The sequence below is a fragment of the Motacilla alba genome, chromosome 1 (assembly GCF_015832195.1).
Source record: "Motacilla alba alba isolate MOTALB_02 chromosome 1, Motacilla_alba_V1.0_pri, whole genome shotgun sequence".
NCBI classification, from domain to species: domain Eukaryota; kingdom Metazoa; phylum Chordata; class Aves; order Passeriformes; family Motacillidae; genus Motacilla; species Motacilla alba.
In genome coordinates, this window is record NC_052016.1 from 57,493,166 (window position 1) to 57,519,702 (window position 26,537).

A 26,537-nucleotide genomic window follows, 5' to 3' on the forward strand; every position below is an offset into this window, starting at 1 on the left:
ATTTAGCTGATATTTGTTGTTGAGAGAGTTCACTCTGCAGCCCCATTTAATACTGCTCAAATGTAGGTCCAACGCAATGCTGGCCAGAGAAAGCCTGGAGAGTGATTTGAGAATAAAAATGGAAATCCTTAACCTAAGCTAAAACAGTAATGTGAAAGTATAGGCAAGATGCGGCTGTGGAGTGTGATGTCCTTTCACAGTAGGAGTAGGAGAAGTGACTGTATTATATATGGTATGGTCTGGGGCTTAGGTGGAGAATGGGAACAGCACAGGATGCAGCTGAGCAATGATATATGTGAAATGAGACACCTGATCTGTTTTGAGCACTGCAAAAGAGGAGTTAGAAATCAAAACACATTGTGTTAGTCCTGGGGAGCTGCAGAGGGCCGTGTGAACACCTTGTTACAGGCAAACATGAAATGCCTCGCCAGGCAGGTCATGAGTGTGTGAGGAGCATGGTTTGAAGACGCCAAACCAGGCAAATCCTTTGCCACCAAACCAAGCCTGTCAGCAATTTTAAGAGGCAAGAGTAGTGCTGCAGTCTCTGGAGACCAAATCCACTGACCTTGAGGTCTTCCAGTGCTGACTGCACTGACAGCTGTGAGATGGATCTGGAGGATGCCCATAGCTTTGGGAATCATGCTCTCCCCATGGTGTGAAATTTTGCTGAGCTTTTTTTGGAGACACCTGCCTCACTTTGAAAAATCACATTTTCTGGCTTTCATTTGTGATCCTCAGAAAACTGCTGCTGGCCTGCTGAAATAATAATAGAAAACATGCTAAGTCAAGCCTTGCACATGGCAGTCATTGATGCTGTGCCCTCACAGCACATCCGCTGTAAGGGAACATCCAGAAAAGCCCTTGCATACACAAGAGGGACTCTCGGGTGGCAATTAAAAATAGGCATGAAAAATAAGTGGATGCATTTTTTTAGTAGATCACCTTCCTCAAATTTTCCAGCTTTTTAAGTTAAAAACTGATTTGAACTGAAGATAGAAATAATAAAGAAAAATGTACACAGATACCTTCCTTTCAGTGAACATGTGTTTGTCAGCTGAAAGTCAGGCCTAGAGGAGCTTAAATGCCAAGTTAATAAAAAAAAAGACCTAATTAACTTTTCTTTGTATCTGTGACTAAGCAACATAAATCAGACAGAAAAGTGCCATATCACCCTTTGTGACGACAAATTGCTCAAATGACACCTGATCTGAGAGCATGCCCCAAAAATTGTAGCTCACTCAATAGCTACTCCTTGGTACCTAACAGAGAAATCAGTCTGGAAAATACTTTCTACCCCACTTTCCTTGCAAAGAGTCCTTTCCCTATTTCAGTCTAAAGAAGGAATTGCTTGATGATACTAACTGTAGTACATTTTAAAAAAAATCTAATAGATTTAAAAGCACTTACTGCTGCCTCCTATGAAGGATGTTTCACAATGGCAGGGGTCTGCTTTTCTCTCTAGGGGTGGACTGCCTCACTGTGTATGTAGAGATGATTTTTTGCTACAAGGAAATTTTTTTTGTAATTCAAAACCAAAAATTTTTTTGGATGAAGAATACCTGCACCATACTGTTAAGGGGGTACATTACTCCAGCAAAGAATGCATTTGAACATAGTTAGAGGGACTGCAAACCATTTTTTTCAAGCTGAATTTTTGCATGGGTTACATTCTGTGCACATGTGAATGAACATTGTAAATCAAAGATTTGCACTTGGAAAAGGCTTGCTTTAGATGCAGCTCCAAACAGTAGATATCCTTTCTAGTGGCCCAACAATTCTAGAGAATAAGCTTGCTGAACTTCCTTACATATAGCTCAAATATACATATATCAAAGCTTAATCAATCCTTCAGCCACAATTTGGGAGTTTCCTCACTGCCAATGAGCAGAAATACAAAACAATTTTTTCTTTAGAATCCTTCAGATGCTAATATTTTCTGGAGTTACCTGATGGATGAGGAGGACTGATGCACTGATGTGCCAACATGGTACTTCATTGCTGTGGCACTTCTGTTAGTTGTGCCTTCAGCTACACACATTATAATTGTGGCATAGCTTGTCCCTCCTTATTAGATTGCTCATCCTTCTTTGATTTGCAGAAGATATACACTGTAGGGATGAATCAGAGAGGCTGGTGGAAATCTAATCACTGACCTTGAGAATATTCAAAATAGTCTCACAAACACTTAATCTCAGAGAACTGAAGGCAGTGGTAGCATGCAAGGCTTCCTGATTTGCCCTTGATGGTTTGGTCTAAAGAAGGAGTTATAAGTCCATCACTTAAGGGGAGACAACAACCTAAACAGACTGGCTCCTGCTCAGGAAGAAGTGTTAAACTGATCCTTAAACTTAAATGTTTTCCTCAGTCTAATTTCACTCTAAGAAATAGATGGACATCTTACTGCTCAAAAGAATAGATCTTCTTGGATTTCAGATGAGGCTAAAGCAATCCATACATTAATGATAGAAGATGTATAAGATGTATGATGTATAGGATATATTATAAATGGTGTTAAGGTAAAAATTTCTCCCAAAGTACTGGTAGAGCGAGACTGTTTGAGATTCAGACACCCACATGCCTTCAAAAAGAGCTGGATGATGCAGAACTCACAGAAATCTGGCAATAGCAGATTGTGTAACTGGTGAGGCAAACAACCACTATGGTCAAGGCTCCCATCTTCACACATGACATTGGGTACCATTCTGAATGTATGCAGTTATGACTGGACATGGATCTCCTACATTTGGCTAACCACAGGAGGGTAGATGGTGTTGTTTGACAGCCATTGTGTCATGCCATAGAGTCACCATATTGCTTACTCAAAGCTGACAGATATGACACAAGATCTACACGTGATTTGTATTGGTTTGGAATAATAAGTGGAAGACAGTTGGGATATCTAGCCAGAAGTAATTTCAACCATAGTTGAAGTTACTTCTGGCTAGATAGTATCTGGATAGATACATCTGCCATAGTAGGCAGATGAAACCAGCCCTCTGTGCAATATCAGCAACTCCAGTGTGGATGTGCCAGATGCCATGGGCTAGCTGCTGGAGATGGGACCAGGCATACATGTTTGGGCAGATGAATTTCCTTGGTGCTTACTTTAGGCTGAGCTGAATCACTCTCTAGGCTGCACAGATTACATTGCTTAGATTTCCTTGAACTGCCAAGGGCTTGGTTGGATTAGGGTAACTGCTCGAGGAGTCCTCTCCCTCAGGAGGAAGGATCAGCAGAGAAATTGTATGATGAACTGACCACAAACTTCTCATTACTTGGCTTAAATTTCATTGTCGTAAGCCTACATACTATGGAAATTATCAGACCTTCATTTCTGAAGCAGTGCATTAGGCAACTGTGAAGAAATGCTTAATGCAAAATGGCTACGGGCCATGCATCTATGCTTTCATATCTCAGAGGTGAAGTTAATTGCAGTAATTGTCAAGGCTTTTTTTTTTTTTTTTTTTTTTTTTTTTTCCTTTTATTAGAAAGGTCTACTTTGCAAGTCTGGACTGTTGCAGAATACTCTGTCTTGGTTGGCCTAATCTGGTTCAGCTTCTCAACCACATTTGAAGAGGTAGATGCTATGTAACTGTGCACACTTACTGTTTTGGTAATAAATGTCTTGACTTCTTGGTGGTTTTGAGCCAATCTTGGAAACACAGGAGTAAACCCTTGGTAGAGTAACTGGAAATGGCTCCCAAGTACATTTTTGTTAGTAGACAGCAGCACTAAAAGACTAAATGACTTCTCAGTTGACTATAAGTCACATTTCAGTACTGCTCACTTCACACGGAACTGAGACTAAGTTTTTGCTCTGCAGTGGAAGTTGATTTGGTGTAACATAATAGTTGTGTTTATTAAAGAACATCATATAACTGTCACCCTGAAAAATGTTTATGCATTTGCAGCCAGCGTTGCCTGTGCATTTAGTGATGCAGCAGCTTAGTGCAATATATTTTAAGTTACTAGTTTACAAAGTTTCATCTCAGTTCAGTTTAATGCGATATAACTCTTAACTGCAAAAGAGTCATTTAGGCAGAAAAATCTTACAAAGAATTAACACACTACAGTAGTTTTTTAACCAATCCTATTTCTTTCTGAGCCAGTTTTTGCCTTGTAGTAAATGAGACCAATATTTTAATGAGCTGAAACCAACAAGAAATAAGTATCTGAACTGTGCTGTCATTCAAGTGCTTATTTGAACACAGACTTAGCAAGTACAGGAGTAATTCTTATCAATTTACCTACAGAAAGTGATCAAAAGATATAATGATAGAAGCAATTTTGCAACACATTCTTCCCTCACTGAATTTAATGCATAAAAATTTCAACTTTCATGTACGTAAAACTCGGCATTGCATTTTCATTTTTGAATAGTAGTGCTTTTTATTTCTTCATTTAAGTCCCCGCGGATCTTTCTTTTCATAGAAGATGCAGCATTTTGGCAGAAGTTTTAAAATACTGGGAATTTGAAGATTGAAGAGAAATGCTTCAGTTGTGCCTGAACTGAAGAGATAGGATGACTGTATATGAAAAGTCACCATACATGTCTCCAGAGTGCTATCAGCTCTAAGACTAAGACACAGGATTCAAGTTTTTGAGCCATCCTGTGGACACTCAATGAAATTGGTTCCAAAATGATAAGTGTATCTCAAACAGAAACTAAAACAGCAGTGAGAAGAATGAAATTATTTTTCTGGTCCCTTTTATACTGCATCAGAGACCACAGACCAGAATTTTCACAAGTGTGCAACTCTTAGGGTTGGGATCCATTTCTTCCAGATCCCTCATCTAAACTGTTAAATCTATTTCACCCTTGTGACTGATCCAGTCACTCTGCTTTCCAGAATTTTCTACCCTAAAAGAGCCAAAATTCATTAGACAACTCTCTTTCTGGCCTGTTATTTTCCTGGGCACCCACTGTCACTTGTTCATACAGGCTCAGCAGACCGTATGGAAATGCGTCTATTTCTTCAGCCACTCCAATCAGGGTTCCACTCCCATCTAAAAACCAGCTGAAGCCTGTGGCTCATGAGCTGTATGGCTGGAGTCAGCAAGGGGCACTCCTGTCCTTTCTCTTCTCCCTCAGCTCTGAACTCCTCTTGCCAAACAAATCCATATCTCCTGCCCAGGACTGGAAGAGCAAGGCTGCATCCACCTCTTCAATACCCCCCTTCTTAGGAGAGAGGCAACTTCTTTTGTATCTTTGCCCATCCCTTCTTTAACCCATTCATAAGGCACTTTGGAAGACAGGGAGATCATCTACAAACTAGAGTGTCCATGATTCAGAAAAGGGCATTGGAAAAAAGTGGAGTGGAGAGTGACGTAGTACTTACAGATAAAAGAGAGGAGCCTTCAACATCTTCCCAAGCATTTCACAGCACTGCATTTATTACATCAGCAGGTTTATTTTGAACCTGACAACACCCTGTTTCTAATTTCAATACAATCAGTCACAAGCTGTCTCTAAGGTAATTCTGAATGTACAGTGAATGCACTTAAGTAGTGTGATCATGTGAGAAAGAAGGAACAGGTATGGAAGGCTGCATTTTTTCAAGGAAACTGGGCTTGTGAGAGAAAGAGCTTATTTGCCTCGTAGTCTGTGGTGTTCAGGCAGGAATGAAGAAGGTAAATCTAGAATGCTGTTGGACATCCTTCCACTGGAAACAGCTATTGATGAGGAAGTGGAAGTAAAATTTCACAGCTCAGCAGTTTGCATTTAACAGACAGAACAAATAAGTAGTACTGTTATGCAGTGATGTCAGAAGCAGAGAAAACTCTCAAATCTAAATCAGGTGGTGATTTTTTAAAGCAGTTTTTCCAAGTGTTAGCAAATACTTTTGTGTCCTGAGAGGAAATGCTGAGACTGCAAAATCTACTACATAAGGCCTTTTTCAACTGGCTGTATGGCTGTATGCATTTGGGAGTATGTTTGTGAACAGAGAAGGGGCATTAAAACAGGAGATGGTGGTTTTAGGCACTGAGACCACTTCTTCCACCACAGATGCTACTGATATTCGGCTTCTAGCTCTTCTCTGGAGATCTTAAAATGATAAAGGAGTTTGCTGCATTGAAGCATGATACTACCTCAGGGGAAGCTGTTAAATGAATCTAAAGCAGTAATAGAGTTATTTTACCTAAAACTAAGTATCCCAGAAGACTCAGCCCCTTTGGGATATAAGTGCTCTGCTCAGCCAGAACAGTCGAGTTTGATTGCATGCACTGACTCTATACCTAGCAAAGAAAATCTCAGCACAGCCTGAAGGACAATTATAATGACACAGTGCTATACGTTACACATATTATCAAAAGTTGAACGTTCAGTAATCACCAATACAAAGAGGCTGAAAGTCGAATCCTGATCTGCTTACCTGGGATAGAACTGAAAGTGTGCTTGCTCAGCAACATGGACACAATGGAGCCACACTTTGAACTCAAGGAGCAACGAGAGAGACCTGGACGTCTGCAAGTATTTGGCTGACCTTTCTGCATGGTTAATATTGCACAGAGTTTGTTAGGCTGTGTGCTAGGAAGAAAAATGTATTGGCTCAGAGCAGTTGGTAATTGTGTTGTCCTAAGACACGACAACAAGCTTTCTAAGAAAAAAACCAAAAACAACACATGGAACTGGAGGCCACACTGCACATTTACACACACACACACACACACACACACACACACACACAAAAGAATAAAGCTTTCATCTGGCAGACATGCAGGTAAAGTGACAGCTGAAGGGACAGCGTTGTGCCACCAACTTATGGTGAGATTTTGCCCCCAAAAAATGGGCTTCTTGCTTTGGGAGTGCAGTCCACTATATCCTGACAGGTTTTGGATAACATAGCCTTCTTCAGAAGTTGTATAGACGGACTTCGAGTGAGGCCATTTCTTTTCCTTGACTGTTGACAGGCTCTGGAAGTAACAAGTGAAGGAGCTTCAGTTCAGTGTCTACTTATTGGTGCTGCCAAAGTACAAATAGAATTGATTTAGGTTTTAGTTAATAATTACCACATGAAAAAAGAATATACCATGATGTATTTCAAAATCTCGTGTCCCTATATATTCAATGATATTTTTTTTTCTTAAATATTAGCAATAGACTTACCATCACTAATACCCTGATTTAGGTGATGGCGTTTCTGATACATGCCTGTACATCCCTATTTTTAAAATACTTTGTCAGCAAAATCCAGTGAAGATATTATGCTTTCCTTGAAATCAGGTCTGCAGCTGAATGGGAGACTAGCTCTCCACTCCTTGCACAGGGACAATTGCAGCAATGCCGCAGTGCACTTAACAAGTGATCTCCAGTTTCTGCAAGTAACTTGCAGGTGATGCCAACACCTTTTTTTGTTGTTGTATCTGAAGCTGTCATTTACTCACACTGTAATTGAATGTCAGCACCTTCTCAGACTGTATCCCAAACTCACTCCTGGAAGCCAATGTCCAGCCTTGGTTCTGGGCCTGTCACCTCCTGTTCCTGCCCTACAAACTTCCTCCTTTAGGGAAGGGCTGTCGATGGTCCCCTGGACTGTTCAGACCTCCATCCCCCTAAGACGGCAATTAATTAATTGCCACAGTGAAAGACTAATTCCAATCCTGTCCCCTACATCTTTGGTCTCTTTAAAAACAGCACAAATCAATCCCCAAAACTGATCTGGATCAGTGCAGAAAACGTGGAAGTTGGAAGTTCTAGAAAGAGGCACAGGAAGTGCCCTGCCTGCATTTGGGAAAGGTGAGACCCCATCCTGTGCACAAAAGGAAACCTTCATTAGTTCACAATGCATTTAAATCATTTAAATCCATTGACTCATTATTAGCGATTATCTGTAATTTTCCCCTGGGAACGTTTATTTTCTAAAAATAAAATTAAATTATCTAAAGGCCTTCATTCAGTAGTTAAACAACAGCCTTATCTCCTGGGAACATCTCTCTGTGCCTAACAGCCTGTCTAGTAGACCTATTTTATTCTTAGGTGTCCCAAATCCTCACACCACTGAATACCATGTTCTGCAATGTGTCGGGCTGTTTGTGGCTTAGCCCTGGCTCCCGCCCCCGGCGGCAGCTCTCCCCGATGGTTGAATTGCTCTGTCCAAAGGAGACGCAAAGGGCAGTTTGAGACCTGCCTTTAAAGAGCACTCTATGCCTCACGCCTGCTCAGTTGGTTACTAAATGTAACTCAGTAATCAAACTTAACTCGATTTGTTTTCTCTCCGTAAAGATCCGTGAGGCATTTCTAACTGGAACTTGTTTTTTGTGCTGCAAGCAACCCAATATACCAACCTCCTACTCCAGAAAAGAAAAGAAAAGTGTTGTTACTGGGAGGTCAGCCCATGAATTCCCGAAGAGCAGGCGGGGAGGAGTGAGTGTATGATGTCCTTGGACAACGAGTTCTGTGCAATTGCTGCTACATAAGAGATTGCAGGTGCGATGTGTGTTGCTAAAGTACCACTACGGAAACACTGAGGAAAGAGAAAAGCGTTTTTACTTCCTCGCTTTTCCCCCAGCCCAGCCCCGTGATCGCTCCCCCCCGCCCGGTCCGGCGCAGGGACCGCTGCCCCACGGACTCCCCGACGGCGGCACCGCAGCGGGGCACGGGCGGGGGCTACGCTCATCCCCTCAGACGGGGCGGATCCGGCCATCGAGTCTCTCCGCGGGTTCTTCCGATGGGAAGAAAGGCGGCAGGGCAGCGGCGAGGGTCCCGCTTCCGAGGGGACACCGCAGTCGCATAGAGGTGCGGGCGCTCGGCGGGGCGGGCGAAGGGCTGCGGGACCGGGATCTTTCCCTTTGAGGGGCCGTGGGGGTACTCACGGGCACCCTGAGGGGCGAGAGGGTCCACCTCTCCCCGGGGAGCCCACGCCCCGCTTCCCCCCTTTCCTCCCCGCCCGCCCCGTCTCACGTCCTGGCTCCCGCCCCCGGCGGCAGCTCTCCCCGATGGAACCGGCTGGGAAGGATGCAGGCGGCAGCTCCGAGGTAATTATTAATGGCCGTGCCCACCGGGGCGGGAACGGGGGGGCGCAAGGTGAGATAAAATGGGGCGGCGGGGAGCTGGGAGGCGGGAGCTGCCGTCGCGGAGCCCCGCCGGGAGCATGGCCCTCGTCGCGTCGCTGCTGCCACCGTTGCTGCTGCTGTTGGGGCGGCCGGGGCTGGGGGCGCCGGGGCAGGGCGCGGGCACCTGGTCCCGCTTCGCCCGGCTGCCCTACCCGCAGGACCAGCTCTTCCTCCACGACACCTTCCCCGACGGCTTCCTCTGGGGCGCGGGCAGCGCCGCCTACCAGACGGAGGGCGGCTGGCGCCAGGGCGGCAAGGGCGCGTCCGTCTGGGACACCTTCGCCCACCGCCCGGCCACGCCGTCGGGGGCCGCCCCGCCGGGGCCCGTGGGCGGCGACGTGGCCAGCGACAGCTACAACAACCTGTTCCGCGACATCGAGGCGCTGCGGCGCCTGGGGGTCTCGCACTACCGCTTCTCGCTGTCCTGGGCCCGGCTGCTGCCCAACGGGACGGCGCCGCCCAACCCCGCCGGGCTGGCGCACTACGGGCGGCTGCTGGCCCGCCTGCGGGAGCTGGGCGTCGAGCCCGTGGTCACCCTGTACCACTGGGACCTGCCGCAGGCCCTACAGGACGCCTTCGGCGGCTGGGCCAGCCCCGTCCTGCCCCAGCTCTTCCGCGACTACGCCGAGCTGTGCTTCCGGCACTTCGGCGGGCAGGTGCGCTACTGGCTGACCATGGACAACCCCTACGTGGTGGCCTGGCACGGCTACGGCACGGGGCGGCTGCCGCCCGGCGTGCGGGGAGGCCCGCGCCTGGGCTACCTGGCGGCCCACCACCTGCTCCAGGTAAATGGCGGCTGGCGCCAAGGGGCCCCGGCGGCTCCTCGGCCGTGCCGAGGTGCCGGGCTCGCAGGCCGAGCTCAGCCCGCCCCACTGGCACACCTGTCCCCTGGTCCGACACTGGCGTGGAACACAAATCCATGTGCCCGACAGGGTGCGGGCGGCAGATCTATAGGCAAAGAGGCAAAACTCGTGGGGTAAGGCAGGAGCTTTGCGACTGAGCGGGTGGAGAGTTAAAGACCTCTTCTGCCCGCAGCAGTTCAGTTGCCATTCCGGGTGGGTGAGGGTCTGCAGTCCCTGGACTGTGTCACTCCAGTGCTGCCTTTCTGAGGTGGAAATGCTTAATATGACTATAAAGAGAATTTGCATGTTTGATAAAAAAGGCTTACTGAATTAATGGAGATAGTAGAGATGGCCAGTATGTCAAACAGACATTTTCTTGGTGAAGTATGATGGTTTTTTGAGTACTTTTTGGGGAAAGAGACCCTTAATTCTCCAGTTAGTCTTGTAAGTGACACAAGTTGTTTGCTATACTTAATTTTTATTCTGAGTATCTGTATGATGTAGTTGTAATATTTGCTGGGAGCACCCAATGGGGATTTGCAGAAAGAATGAAGCAGAAGTGTGTACAAATCCTTCCAATGATAGGAGAAAGGATTCCTAAGTGGAATGGGGTGGTCATTTAGGCATGATCTCTTGTACTTTAATATACATTTACATTTCTGCTAATGTCTGTCTGTCAGCACACACTTGCTGGCAGGAGTTGTATCCTAATGAACATTGTATATTAGATGTGGGCATGAAGAAAACATCCAATGCATGCCTTATTTGACTTTTTTTTCTACTTTCCTGTATTACTTCTGCATTCTTCAATGCTACAAATAAGTCAAAGGGAAAATAGAGATGGAGAAAATGTGGGTAAATTTTCAGGTTAATTTCCTCGTCCTGAAAACTTTTAGCTCTTCATGTAGTTACCACGGTGTGTACTTGGCCATGTTTCATGCTTGAGTATATCCTGCATCACCATACTATCAGAGTCCCTTATAATCTCCAGCATGTGCTTCTTCTCATAAAAATTCTGAGAAGGAAGATACTTTTCTATTTAATAAATGAGAAACTGAGGCACACTCTTGGCCACACCATGTCAAAAGTGTGATTAAACCAGGAAGGTCTACCAATACCTGCTTTAGTGACAGAACCGTAGTATTTAGTTTTGTCCCAGTGACTGTCGGTCAGGATTTGCACATTAGTGAACGTTTCTTTTTACGTGCAGGGGAAGGCATCAAGATACCACTTTTCACCCCCCACATTTTATGAAAGAAGAGCTGAAACACAGATGCAGTTAACAGCCGAAGTGGCCAACTAGTTGTTAGTGCACTTTTCCTGGCGTGTGATCTTTGTAGCATATTGGTCAGTTACATTATACTTCCAGTGCTTCTACAAGTCATATTCCCAGATCTCAAATCACCTGCAGAGAAAATCAGGGACATACGTTATGTGCAGAGGAGCTCACATCCCTGACTTCTCCAGGTAAGAGTCTTCACGGAGGCAGAGGTAGAGCTTAGCTCTTGAAGTGAACAGCTTTCATCTGTTTCTCCTTCTCCTTTTTACTTCTCTGTAGCATATTATTAGACCTTTCAACTTGTGCAAGCATTGAGTTAGGAGGAAGCTATGTAGTATGGCTTCCACAGCCTGATATCCATAGAGAAAGTATGTGCATTTGTGTAAGAAAAGATTAAAATTCTACCATAGATGGTAAAGAGAGAATTAGATTTCACGTGGAAATTAAAGTGTCTTACACAGGTCTGGAGTGATTGACTTTGCAGCTTGAATGTTGTTCTTTAATATGTGTCTGTGGGTTGTATAATTTTGTAGGTGAGTTTGGTCATTTTTTGGGAGCATGCACGTCTTTGGTTTGTAGCAGAAGGGTGCACAGTAGTACTGCTTTATCACATAAGCTGCGGGATGTGTGCAGTGCTGGACAGTGTTGCTGGGACATACAGTCTTCTTAGACCCACTGCAAAAGATGTGGCTGAATCCTCTCATGTGAAAAAAACCCCTTTCACTGTCTAACCTTTTGCTCCTTATGTCATAAGATTTGGTCCCTGGTTTCTTCTTATCCTTTTTCCTTCTCATTGCCATTCCTGTATTTTATGTTTTTCCAGGGAAATTGAGTTTGCAGAACATGTTTGGTTTTTTTTTGAAGTTAGAATTTGTTGTCATAATTGCTTCTCAGCAGATGTACAGACTAGCTCTGACTATGCATGATTTCTGACTTTTTTTCCCCCTTATTTACAATATGCAGGTAAAGCTGGTGCCTCCTAATTTATTTTACTGGATTCTAATTATGTTAAAAAGTAAAATAATTTCCTGTAAGTTCTTTAAAATTCAGCAGATATAAATGTGGACTTGGGGCTTTGTTTTTCTGAGGGACTTATTTATTATCTGAAGAAATAATCAAATAAGAGTTTGATTCAATTTAGGTTGTTCAATTCAGACTGGTGAAAACAGGGCAATGAAGTTTGATTTAAGTAATGATGTTTGAATTCAGCTTGAATAGATTTCATCATATTGTACTGAATTTTTAATTACCTCTCATTTTTCTGAACTTCCTTAAGTGAATCATAACAGATACTAAATTGACAGAGACACTTTTTATAGACAGGACCAAATAAAAATAGTGTAAAAAACTTGTAAGGAAAAATTATTTCTTAATGCATTCTTGGTGTGTTCTTGAGGGATGCTCATCAGCATTCAGTGAAAATTTCACCCTTTTATAGTATTTCCACTGACGCTTGTCGCTTTTGAGATGTCTAAGCCCTTCAGATGTGGTAATAAATGGAGGAAGCAGTTCATGTTTATTCACAAAATAAATGGAATGGATCAAGTATTTTTCATAAAAGTTGGCAATCTCTCAAGTCAACAGCCAGAAAATGTAATGCCAGCAATCTGTCATGTATATGATGCATCTCTTTTCTCCAAATAGGAGGTGAGAGAGGTCAGTGTATTATGTTCTGGTTTTTGCAAATGCGTTTTTTCATTAATAGTTCACAGTATGTTGTCTGAGTTGAACATACTTGGATTTACTCAGTATAAACAGCATTTGCAGAAACAGAAGAACACGTCGTTTCCCCGAAGAAGTGAGTGGAACTGCTGCCTGGAAACCAGTCACATAGCAACAGACTGATTTCTATTCCAAAACTCTTTCCAAAACAGAAGGTAAGTACTCTTTTGTTGACCTTCAGTGCTAAACCTAATAAAGTGTCAGTAATTTCAGCGTAGGAGAGTGGTCTTTTCTTGGTGTGCATTGTTTCTTTCAAAATTGAGACAACCCTCAAACTTTCACTCAGTGCAAATGGAATGATTTGGGATTTTCCTGAAAGCATCATAGTTGTGAAGGCATGCCTAATTTTTAGGAAAAAGGAGGAATACTGCTAAGTAACAGTATTTTTTCCTATTTGTGCTTTCTTAAGGCATAATTCAAAGAAGAACAAAGAAGAAATTGATTGTTACCTGTGTTTTGAGTATTAGTTGGGTGGTATATGTTTGCACTTGTGATTATTCTACTCATTAATCATTTGAATCAGGTTTCTTTCAAGTACCAGATTTGACAAAGAAGTGCAGTCAAACTGTGCTACAAGTTCAGGTCTGATGCTGCAGTTTTCCGTGCCAGTAGCTGCCAAAAGCTAGGCTATGTTCTCAAATTATATTAAAAGCTGTAGCAAGTTGTTTTTAAGTTTTAATCATGAAAAGAAAAAAAAATGTAGTGAGTTTCATTTTAAAATGTGATAAACAGAGGAGTTTGGGTTTCAAGAATACTCATTTTATTAAAATTAGCTCCCAAGATAGACTACATAACTTTGCTTTTTGCCATTCCTACCTGATTCCATACATGTTTGCAAAAGGACTGTTGTTTTCAAATACTCCATTGTAACAAACATTGTAACAAAACCAAAAATCCATTGTAAAAAAAATTTAGAGATAATAGGAAATCTTAGCAAAACTCAACAGGCAGGACCTGGAAAGATCACACTGAAGTGACTGAAATGGAATGAAAGCAGAATTTGTTTGTTCTCTGTGTGGAAGAAAATCAGGTCAAGCCTGTAGGTATGTTAAGTCCCACCTCAACTCTTTTACTGTTCATTATGAGGATGGGGATTTCTTGAGAGTCTGTTCTTCGTGAGGTTTTTTAGTGCTTGGTAGTTGTGGCTGTATAGCTGTGAATCTCAGTAAATTCCATTGGCAGCCCCAAATCTGTGTTTGCTTGTCTCATTTTAAGTGCCAACTGCCTGATTTCTAATTGTTGTTGTAGCTGTTGCTGGAGGCGCCTAGGTGATATTTCTGTTTCCTGTCCAAGGTAGTCCAGTATGCTTCCTTTTTAAATAGCAGTTGTTCATGTTGGGCAGGGCTCTGCTCGGTACTGGGAAAATAATGACCGCTGGTTAGCAGCAGTTTGATGCAGATAGGGGTGTTTAGATTGGCAACATGGAATTCGCATGTGGTAAAATCTCACTGGGTACATGAATTTAAAGCTCCCTGATACTGTTCCATTTTGCATTAATGAAGCCTCATTAGGTGTGACATATTCTTTGTTCTTCCCTTCAACCTCTCTCCTCAAGCAGAAGGCGTTCTGTATTTGTTGTAGTTTTGTGGATTCCAGAATGAAGCTTGTGGTAGAACTCATGTCACTCTGTATTCTTTTATGTTACAAGCTTTCCCAGTTTCCATTTCACTTTGTTTCTATGGTCGGTTTCCAGTACTTAAAGGTAGTTGATGGACATAATTCCTAGCTGTACTTGGGAGCTTGGAAATAGAGCTAGTGAAACATCTATTGTAGTTCAAGATTGTTCACCTTTTTTTAGTGCCTGCATTTCCCTTTTGGCTGAAAGCGTGATAGGTCCGGTAGAAACCTCTGTTCCGCAACCATCAGCAGATTGGAAGTGCAGAGATTGTCCTCCCTTTTGAAAATGTTGTCTTCTGTAAAGAAGAAATGCTGTGTCATATAAGAGGAGGTGGTTTGGCTCATAGTGTACCCATCTTCTAGAAGGTCAAATACTGATTCTCTTGCTATGGTTGAAATTGTGCTTAGCTTAGGTTTGCTCCTCACACTTATTAACTAACATCTTCTTCCCAGTGTGCTCTGGGGAGCAAAATATTTTCCCCTCCTTCTTTAATTATTTCTTCATCCAGTTAGAGGCAGTGAATATGTCAATACCGCTGGTGGCAATGTTGGCAAGCAGTGACCATTAGGAGAGGATGTAGGCATTTAGAGGCATTTTGTTTTAATTATTTTGGTTACTGTGATGCATATCCTTCTAACTTTGGGAGAAACAGGAAAGAGCAGTTGTGTATGCAGACACATCTGTAGTTTGCTTAACTCCAGTTGAAGAGTCCTCTGGCTTTCAGTTAGTAATTGGCAGAGTTCAAAGGCAGTTTGATAATCCTTGCAAATGAGTGTGTGGTTTGTGTGTTTGGTTTTTGCTGATGAACAGATTAAATGATGACCTTAATCTGAAGGTCAATGTTGGCAAAGTTTTAAAAAAGCCAAGAAGCCAGCAATCAAAGGAGTCTATTTGTACAGACTTGTAGGTAAAGAAATGTCCCCAGGAGAATTTCTTCTATTTTTTTTTTTCCCAAGATGGTAAAAATCAAGAAGAGGAAATTATAAAGACATGCTTCTGAAGAAGTAGAGGGGGTGACCTATGCATACAAGGATGAGACCTGGTTGATTGGGGCTTTGGGCAACCTGGTGTGTTGTAAAGTGTCCCTCCTGCCCACTGCATTGGGGTTGGAACTAGATGACTTTTAAGGTCCCTTCCAACCCAAAATGTTCTGTGATTCTCTGGCAGGTTTTAACAGTTAAAGATGTGTGTTACCCATTTTAAATACTAAATAAAAACTACTCATGATTGCTTATTTGCCTGCCAAAGTATATAGAAAAATAACATAGTCAAATCTGTGATTTTAGATTAAATCAGAGGAATGGAACAGAAGGATATGGTTGTAGACAAAATCTTAGGATCCTTAGGAAATTACTGAAATGAACATTGGACAGATCTCTGAAGGAGAAGGTGACTCATTGAATATGACCATGAAAGAAGAGACTGGCTTCTGGAAAACAACTGAATTATTTCACATGAGAGAAGATGTGTCAGCAGAAGGAGAAGGTGAGTTTTCAAGAAGGAAGAATAACTAAGTACAAAAGGAGGAAGGGATAATTTGCCATGGCAAGAGACTGGAGCCTTTAGTAAAATGGTATGAGTAGAAGATGAACGATACTAAAGGAAGGAAAGAATTAGACTTACACTGTTGCTCTCTGTAAATACTCCTGGACATAAATATTAATGACAGGAAGAAAATCAAGAATTAAAAACCATATGCATACACACACAAAATTATATAAATACAGTTATATTGACTCTTAGAAGTCATGGATAGCTTTGGAAGAAAGCTGCTGGAATGGCCTTTCAGTATTAATGGTAGGAACAAAAATCTTATAAGACAGCTAGAGCAGTTGGGGAAAATAGACTTGATTCATTTGGTGGCAGTGGAGGTGACAGTAGCTGTAAATGTGAAATCTTCCTCTTTGCTTTGCAAAATTCTTAATAGAGTGATACGAGGCATGGTCTAAATCTGAGAACATCATTCAATGTAATGAACAAAATACAGGCTATATTAACAGTAAACACTTTGTTTAGTCTGTCAGTGATGGCAGCTTCTGGCTTGCTGTAGCTTCAGCTCTAATCTGAGAGCACAAAACTCTCATAAGAAGCCTTGCCTCTTAAGTTTGTGGTGTGTATCCCTGGAGATTTGTCAGGGTCCTCCCAGGATCCTTTGAGATGCACACTGGAATAAGAAAAAGGACTTTGAGAATATCTGGATTTGGCCACATTGAAGCCCATTTGTGTTGCTTCATCTTTATGTTTAGTTTGAGAAGAGATAGACTTCTGTATTATGAAAAATTTCAGAAGTTTAAAGCTTAATTTTGTTTTGATTCTAAAAAACCCCCAACCCATATTCTAAATTCTCCCAGTTACTGAAATCTTTACAGATGCTTTTTACAACAGTTGATACAGGAACAGTTGATAGAGGGACTGGGGCCACAGGTGGTTCCAGTGCCACCTGACAGCTGGACCTCTGTGATATCTGCATGATGGAGAGCACAGGGGCTTTTGCCCATCTCAGGATCTGGCCAGCCTGGGCAGTGCTGCAAGATATACCCTGCAGCACAATCTTCAGCAATGGGGGGAACTGACAGGGGACCGTGCATATTGCCAGGGCACTGTCACTTCAGTCTGCACATGATCAGTTTGTTATTTGTACATTAGCTCTCATGCTGACAGCTGAGATTCAATTTTTGTTTTCAGTCACAGCTCTAAAGACAGCTGAATGGTTCAAAATTGGCTGGGAGAGACTATCGTATGGAAATGCCTTGCAATTTTGTGAGTCTAAAACTCAACCTAGGTATCCTTTTCTAGGCTTATCAGTTTAATGCTCTTACTAAGGGCTAGAAAATGTTTTTACCACTGAGATTATATTTTACAAGATATTTGCCTTACAGTTGGGAAGACAGTAGCATCTGTTTTGATCCTGCTCCTAGGAAAGACTTCAAATGGTCGCCTGGGGGAAGGGGACAGACTTTTAGCTGCTGGTCACACATTCTGGTAAGAGTTCACAGTGATTTTCCAATGCCTTTTCTCAGTCAGCTTTTTTTCTTGTTCTCTTGAATATGCAGTAACTCCTCTGGATCAGTTGTTTTTCAGAGCTGAGGGCAAAATTTACTCTGTTTGTTTAACTTCCAGCATTCTAAGAAATGAAATAATTTTTTTGCTGCGGGCATGGAACTGTTGAACATAGTTATTGATTAAATAGTCTAATTATGTTTCCTTAGATATATATGGAAATGGTAGAATTATGCAGCATGTCTTTTGAGAAATCAGGCTGGAAAAATATTGCATTGTCAGCTTGGTGATTTTTTATGAAAATTTATTTTGTAAGAACATATTGCTTAAAAATCAGTTGAACAAATCTGACCTTATGGTTGAAAAGAAAGTTCAGCTGACACCTGGCTGCACAGAGGTGACAAGTTTGACATGCTCTTTGTAACACACTTATTTAATTCTTCATTTGTTTTCCTGTGACAGTACAGTGTTAACTTGGCTACAAATGATGCTTGCAGACAGAATGATCGCCACACCAGAATGTCCATGACCAGTTACATGAGCCCTCAGGAGGCAAAATCCAAAAAGAGTTGTAACAAAACATGGAGGGATAGGAAGGAAGAGTATTGGGAATACAGATAATGTGTAAGGATCTGGTGAGATGTGGGGGTGACTGGCCTAGAGTGGGAATGCAGGAGCTGGGTTTATGAGGCAATTTCACTCCATTTTCATGTGTGTATTTAGCATTAAAAATTAAAATGAGTATGAAATGAGATGGCCTGGAGTCCTCAAGCGTGACTTGTTTTTCCCTGTTTCATTTTTTTAAATAAATGTCCTATGAATTATTTTGAGGAAGCTGACTGGTGGTGGTTTACAGAAATCACAGACCATACTTCACAAGGATGGGGTCTGCTTCAAAGTCTGTCATGGCTGATGGTGTCCACTTGCTGTCCCCATGTTTACCACCAGCACTGGGAGTGGGGGACACCATGAGTAGCCTGCTAAAGAAAGGAGGGATGATACATTAGATCTGGGTTTCTCAAAGGAGCTTAAGGAAAGCAAGTTTCCCTTCAGCTTTTTTGGGAAACCCTGTCACTTTTAAGTAGATAAGTAAATTAGCAAATTGAATAGATGCATTCCTCTAATTTTGAGGAAAATATGCATTCCCATATTCAAACAGCATCTCTGTGTATGAAATGCAAGACCTTGGAAATACACTGAAGGAGCTCTTGAACTCAGTTTATCATCGTGCTTCCCTTACCAGCTCTGAACGTGTCTCTTGTTTGAAAGAGAATATTGGGGTGTATCATGCAGGTAACAGAGCTGCAGGAATATGATTCAGCTGCAGTTTTGCATCTTAATTATATGCTTGGTGGAAAAAATAATCCCTTTTTCTTCATACCCCCCTGTCATATCAGCTAGCCCATTCCAATCTTCCTAATACCTCCCAAATTCAGAAGTAATGTAATGTCATTAGAGCAAGTCAGAAAGGTCTAAAACCTTTGAAACGAATTTGCTGATTCATTGAAACTAAAATATTTGAGAGACTTCAGTTTTTCAGAAAAAAATGTGAACCAGGGAAAATAAATACCAATCATTTTATTTTGCTGTAGAAATTTTTGGTTTTCCATTTTAATATGACACTGAAAATACTCATTTTAATGTAGTGAGTCAGTCAGTCATTTCACACTCTGCCTTCTGTATTCTTTCGCTGGATGAGTGCCCACTGCTTCAAAGTGGGTCAGTTTACTCTTGTGAAATTGCTGTTTAACCTGCTGCAATATGACTGACTTACTGAAGCTCGAGATCGATGCTTTTTATTCTTTGATAAAAGAAATAAAATGGAGCTGTCAGGACAGAATTCTTGCACTGTAGAGGTTACTCTGTGTCTCATATTTGTAGCTGGGCTGCTTGTGCCACTTCTGTGTGAAACTGTAATTATTCAGTCATTTATCCAGCCCCTCTTTCCTATTTCTGGTAAAAAGAAAAGTGGTACTTGAAGGAGGCAGTTGCTTAAAAGGCGAAAAATTCTAATAAAAGCAGCATCAATTTGGCATAGTCATTCTGATTCTGAGTATTAGAACCAGCAAAGTGTAGCACAGGGAAGTTCAGAAACAGCCTTTTTCCATAGCTCAGCTTAGGATAATGAAATAGAAACCACTTCAAAATTGGTTGGTGGTGAAATGGTTATAGCAAGAGCATTGTAAGAGTAAGCCATGAAAGGCAGGAACCCTAAATCACATCAGTCAGATCTCACTTTACCCAAGCTGGACTCTTCTGGACAGTAAAGTTTTCTGTGTTACTGGTAATTTGGAATAGATTTGTAGAAACCAGAGGGGGTGAGCCTTGGTCTGGTTTAGATACTGATGCTGGCCTGTGGGAGCTGCTTTTGTTGACTCGTGGTCAGGAAAGAATTTAAATTGTCAAGGAACAGTGTTGTTTATTGTTAGGCCTCTTTTTTCCCTTCCTCTGTGCTGTGGCCAGGCTCTCACAAAAAAAATTATTTTACCTAAATAATTTGCCTTCTATTGCAAGGGTTTAGGATTGTGATGATATCTTTGCTTTTCCTGATTTATTCCTGTGGCTTGCTATGACATCTGGAGCATTTGGCATGGGTTTTTTGTGTTAAATAGCTTAGAATTGGCTTTTTGGCTCATAATGCTACGAACATAGAATAACAGAGTCATGGGATGGTTTGTGTTGGAAGGAGCTGTAAAGATCACCTAGTTCCAAATGCCCTGCCATGATGTGACATCCCACCCTCAAGGGGGATGGAACACCCAAGAGTTACAGATGCTCATGGTTGAAAAGGAATGACGAAAATCAGAGGGTCCACAGCTGATCCTCTAGACTTGTACACATAGGAAGGGACACCTTCTGCCAGATCAGGTTGCTCAGAGCCCTGCGCAGTCTAACCTTGATCAAAGGAATGGCACATCCACAGCTTTTCTGGGCAACCCGTTCCACTGCCTCACCACCTTCAAATTTCTCCTGAATCTACATGTTCCCTCTTTCAGGTTAAAGCCTTTCCCCCTTGTCTAATGCCCTTGTGAAAAGTCCCTCTGCAGCTTTCCTGTAGGCCCCCTTTAAGCACTGGGAGGTGCTATAAAGGGAGCCTTCGCTTCTCCAGGAGGGAGCATATAAGAGCCATTATTGTGTAGTGTTTGGGGCTAGAGGCTTGCTGTAATATTGAAGACAAGTAAGCTTGGTGATTCCTGAATCTCTTATTTTTTGCTTTGGAAGTGTTCAGTTTGAGTGAGTGCTCCCGGGAAATAAAATTTTAGGGATGAAGTGAGTATGGAAGACTGAACTACAAAGAGAACGAGGATTAAGAAAGGGTCAAATGTACATTGGAGCAGCATGTTCCCAGTATGGGAAAGGACCTGGAGGGTCTGGAAAGACCTCTGGGACACTAGCATTTTGTAGACCCAAGACCACATAGAGAGGCCTGAGTGAGCTATTTGAGTGTCCAGGGGCAAAAAATTATACTGGGAGGTAAACAGAGACAAGGCAGTTAATTGGTATGTGAAAAACATAGTTTATTTTTTACCAAAATAAACTGTTAACTGTCAGAGAGGGAGGCTTGCTGTGACACAAACTCTGACATTGGACATAAAATAGAAACAGTAGCAATGACAAGCTGCCAGGCAGAGTCAGTTTTTTTGTTACATAATAAAGCAGTTCCAGATTTTGAATGACTGGTGCAAGCGGCTGAAGATTTTTCTTGAAGTACCTTGTTCTGGAACTGCTTCAATGATAACGATATGGGCTGGAAACCCACACTCTTCTATTCTTCTTGTACAAGTGTAAGAAAATAGTACATTCTCAGTCCCTGCATTATGTTTCTGGTAAGATTAATTATCGACCCCACCCCTGAATAAGTCACTATTGTTTTGTACGGTAACTATGCAGAAGGTTTGGAAGCACTATCCCAGAGCATCAGGGCAAAGGTTTGGAAGCACCATCTCAGAGCATTTTGTGTCTCAAAATGTTCAAAGACTAGAATACATAGAGAAGACATACATACATGCATGCATACATACATATATACATATACATATATATAGGCAGTGATGTTGTTCTGGAGTGTGGCAAATGAAAGCACTGAAGTTCTGCACCAGAGGAATGAAGCTGCTGATGTAAATGCTGAAAAAAATGTACATTATTGCAACCGTAGCATAACATGGTAGTTCAGATATAGGTAAATACCTGTTCTAAGTGAAAAAATTGTCTTTTGTTTTGCTGACTATGAAATGGATGGTTTAACTGAAGGGTAGTCTGGCAGATATGCAAGTAATTTTTTAATCACCTTGTGTCATCCAGATTGAAAACACAGGACAATGTGCAAGGAAAACCAGTCTGCTTAACCAAAGCTGGATATGGCCCATACAGAACGATCTGTTTTGGTGTCAGCTGGCCACCAGCTCTCAAGCTGGGTTTCATGGGGCTCATAGGAGAGCTGGGTGGAGATCAGAGCCTGCAGAGTCCCCACACTCATCTTTGTGTATCCTCTACAGCATGGAAGTAATTTGTGGGTACAGCTGGGACAGTCTTCAACATGCAAAGATTATCAGTAGCAAATGGTACTTACCCAATGGCTGAGAAAACAGTGTTAAAGTACCCGGAGTTCACCACCCCCATCTACAGCAGTCAGCAGCAGGACATTTTGCTACTTTGAGTGAGGCTGTAGTATGGAAAATTACTCCTGTCCCGCAGTTTAGAAGTGTCATCATTGTGCTGGTCTTCCAGGCAGTGTTTGCATCAGCTCTGAGACACAGTTTGGCATCTGCTTGGCCTTGCAATAGCTGGCTTTCCAGTAACCATTATGAAATGTTGTTTAGCATAAAGATACTTCTTTTAAAGTGGTTTGGCAGCATTCCCAGTGATCCCAGAGGGAAGCGGAGCTAGAACTTGTTCTGTAGCTCTGAGGCAGCTGTCCACTGGGCTGACCAGGGTGGAGCTGTATGTACTTTGGCTCTGCACCACAACTAGCGAGTAAAGACATGGACTACGTTGTCCTTGGCTGCCTGCAATCCTTTTGCATAGGGCTGTGTAATGTGAAGTGATGGGCCAGCAGCTCCAGGGTTGTGCGGTGACTCTGTGCGAGGGCTTGGGATGGCTGGGTAGAGAGGGAGGAGTGCAATGCATGGGCTTTGCTATTAGATGCAGTAAAGCAATCTCCCTCGAAGACTGTGGAAGTAAATGCAGGGGATAGCAATCACGCTTGAGCTAATTTTAGGATGTGTTCACCAGAGAAACCTACTTGAGCTTGCCACCCTAGGTTCCTTTTCCAGGCAATGGAGAGTAGGAGCATGGTATCTCTTATTCTATGACCAAAAATATAATAATTGTCCCATTTCCATCTGTGGGGTATAGGTGAACCTGTGGTGACAAACTCAAGCCCAGACTTTTTGTAGATGGACTTCTACCTTTAATTAGTGTGGAGAGGTTCAGTAGATGACAGAGGAGGGGAGTACTGAGGGGCTAGTTCAAGAATGTGCTTGAGGTGCTTTCAGTTCCTGTGACTTCTCAGAGGGTGAGCTCTGACATATAGTCTAGATTGAATGCAGGTTTTGCCTGAGTCTCTGTCCCTTACTTCAGGCATGTGGTATCCTGCATATCTATGCCTATGGGGAAGACACATATTGTCCCCTTGTTTTCCTGGGCAGGGAGCCAAGTCTTTTTTTCCCACCCAGGAAAGCAGCTGATGTGATCCCCTGCAAGGGTAGTCACTAGTGCCTGTTTGGTCCTGTAAAGCCAGAAGAGGCAAATAGCCATGGTGTCCCGTGTAAGATGTCATGGACATTGAGTAGCCCCATCCTGCAGCTCTTCGTTCCTTTTTCCCAGTCATCTGCTGCTGACCTCCTCTGGCTGCTGGAAGCATTTAGTGCTTTTTTCCAAAATATGAAGAGAGCAGTCCTTGTAAAAGACTGTTTAAAACATAAAAAAACCCCAAACAAATGAACAAAACCCCCCCCTTTAAAATAACAATCTTTTTACCAGTAGTTGGAACTGATATGCAAATGCAAACATATAGTAGTTGCCACAGTCTCCTTCTGTCTGGAAGCAGAAGATGTCTGTCCTTTAGGAGCCCCATTATTTTCTGTAAGGACTTTACTGAACCCCACATCAAGGAATGGAATAGGTATTTACTAGCTATGCTAAAGAGAAAATTTAGAAGTGTGCATCCAGTCTTAAAAATAAATAGAACCTCTTTATTTTATAACAAAACACAGATATCTTCCAGTCACCGAAGAAAAAGTAGCACAAGGAAACACATACAACTATCAGGTAGCGGGGAAAAGAGAGTTAAAAAAAAATTTATATTTCCAAATTGCTTTTTGTCAGATCTGTCAAGAAAAGTGATCATGTTGAGCACTGGGATTCATAGACAGGAAAGGTTAATGAGGGTGACGATTAGATAAATGTCGGTAACTGCAGGTGCAATGAACATAAAATGCTATGAATTTACAGTATTGAAGTCAAGCCAGGCCCATCTGATAGCTTTCTGTGATAACTGATTGTCTAGAAAAAGAAAATATGATAAACCTAATCAATCTCTATTTTCAGTAAGACCCTTGAAATGGTGGCACATGGAGAGTTACTGTTTCAGTGGAGAAAGAGGAGAATGTTCAGCAGTAGCTAGGAAATTGCTAAAGCAAATGTCATAGTGAGTTGTGCTGAAAGTAGAAGTATCAGTGTCAAAGGGCAGTTGACAGCTGAACTTCTTAATGTATTTTAACTCCCATGCCTTGTCACAGGCTAGGATTGCACTACTTAGAGCATGAGCTAAAATTGAGGAAACAGTGCCAGTGCAAAGGATAATCAAAATAATAAACAGATGGAACAGAAAGACTCAATTTTTTTTTTTCTGTAAGAAGAGAACTTGCTGATCACAGCATGACCATCAGATGTGAATATAATCCAACTGTGACAAAGACACATTTGTTTCTAGTCTGTATCAGGTGATTTTTCCAGCAGAGATGAGGAATTGCTTACTAGAACATGGCTTATTTACCTGAGCAAGAACACTAGGAGAGGATATACTTCATGTCTATAAATAGATCAGTGATAAAAACAAGTGAAGGAAAATAACTTAAGTGCAGGGAAAGTTTTGCTGCAAGAACGAGTGTTTGGACTGACCATGAATAAATTCAACCTGAAAATCAGGGGGGAAAGAGAACCATTTGTGAAGTATGATTCTCTAGTCATCTTCCAGAGAGAGTAGAATGAACAAAATACGTAGCCTATGTTAAAGTAAATCTGGATCAAGTTATAAATAGGATTGTGTCATAAATGGCCCATAGAAGCACTGGATTGAATTTGATACCCTTAAGGCTCTTCTTAATTTTATAATCCAGTTTTCCTGATTCCTGGCAGATAGTGGACACAGGATCATAAATATGGTTATCAATTTTTTTCAGTAAGATATTTTTTGTGTTTCTGTTAAAATTCCCTGCAAGTCTGAATTCTTCTAATGGTAATATCACTTATCTCCTCTTTACTGTATCATTTAAAAAAGCATTTGCAGTGTCTTACTCAGAATGTTTCATGCTTTTATGTGACATCCATTGTTGGATCCACAATGAAAATATCATCTTGTAGGAACTTAGGAAGATTGACAATTAACAGGACTAACTCCTGCTCTGCAGTAGATCGGGCTTGTGAAAGGCCTCTGCTTTCATTCCTGCTTTTCTCCTGCAGCACAGAGTTATCCCTGAAAGGAGGGATTATGGAGGCAGCACTCTCAGAGTGGCAATAACCTTTATATATATATCTATATACAAAGTATATACATAAAGTATACCAAATATGTCCACTGGCTCATTTCATAATAAACATCTGATGCATCTTAGGTACTTGACTATAAATTGTATCCCAATATTTTATGTTTCAAATTACGTACATAAAATCCCTGATGTTTCTTCAGTATTTCCAACATCTCTGCTTTCTTCCATCTCAGTAGTATGAGGAAAGTGGATTTTGACTGCTATAAATGGAGCCTTGCTTTTTTCCCAGGTGCTAATTTCCACAGAGATTATTTTTCCTCCCAGTAAGGCAATAAGGACTTGTGTATGTGTGTCTCCTGCAGAGTATCTTAGCTCTTTTCTAAGAGTGTTCCTGTATAAAAGAACTTCCAGTGAAAAGTTCAGTTAATACAATGCAATTTCTTTGAATTACTCCCCTCCTTCCTTCCTGCCTTTCGTACTCCCTCCCTGCCTTCTGTACTCCCTCCCTGCCTTCTGTACTCCCTCTCTGCATTCCTCCCTTGTCTCAGCAAAAACACCTGGCTCTTCAAGCCCTTCACACCCTAATTCAGGCCAACAATTTGCTTTTCATTAGTGTTTGGGTAACTAGTTAATTGCTGCACTGCCCCCTGCTCTGCTTTCTCTAGCATCATTGATTGAATCATGATTCCACATAAACTGTATAATCTGTGAATTTCTTAGTGTCATCCTGAATTAATGTCTGATTTAATGTATCCTGTGGTAGACCCATTTTTTCCAATATCCTTTGTACTACATACTTGTTGAACGTTGTGTTGGCATAACTGTGGCTACTGAAAGCCTTTGTCTCTAGGATAAAATGGCTGGCCAGCTCTCGCTGCATGGGATCTCTCCAAGTCGATTATTATTTTCCTATTTGATTTCCATAAAAATACGAATTTCTGTACTATGGTCCATAGCCTGAAATAGCTTGGTTTGGTTTTAGATGAAGTTAACCTGGAAGCTGCTCTGTAGGAGTACACCTGGTGTAATCTAGCTGTCCATTACCTTCTGGTCCATGGGTTACTGTAGATACTGGGTCCTTAGCTCTGCTGTTTGCTAAAGTGCATGTAGGTACTGTGTCTGGAAATTCACCGGCTTCATATTATATTAGTGGTACACTTAATCTCCTTTTCCATCTAACAAGGCTGGAGTATCTGTAAGAACTGGTCTAAAAATTAAAGAGAGTATTTAAAAAAAATGGAGGCACTGGATTTTGTCTCTTCCTGTCCCACTCTGCATTTTAGCCTGAGATGTTGCTGTTCATTCTGTTGTCT

General features: G+C 42.0%; 1 protein-coding gene across 3 annotated transcripts in view; it reads left to right on the forward strand.

Moving 5' to 3' along the window:
- The first annotated feature begins 9,013 nt into the window (after positions 1-9,013).
- The window catches only part of KL (klotho), a 48,829-nt gene continuing 31,305 nt past the window's right edge, over positions 9,014-26,537 (forward strand). For all 3 annotated transcript variants that reach the window (XR_005257046.1, XM_038137670.1, XM_038137679.1), the window contains exon 1: positions 9,014-9,839. Coding sequence is in view for 2 of the 3 variants with exons in the window: in XM_038137670.1 (XP_037993598.1) it covers positions 9,036-9,839 (804 nt within the window). In the remaining variant the exon portion in view is untranslated. The remainder of the gene's footprint in view (positions 9,840-26,537) is intronic.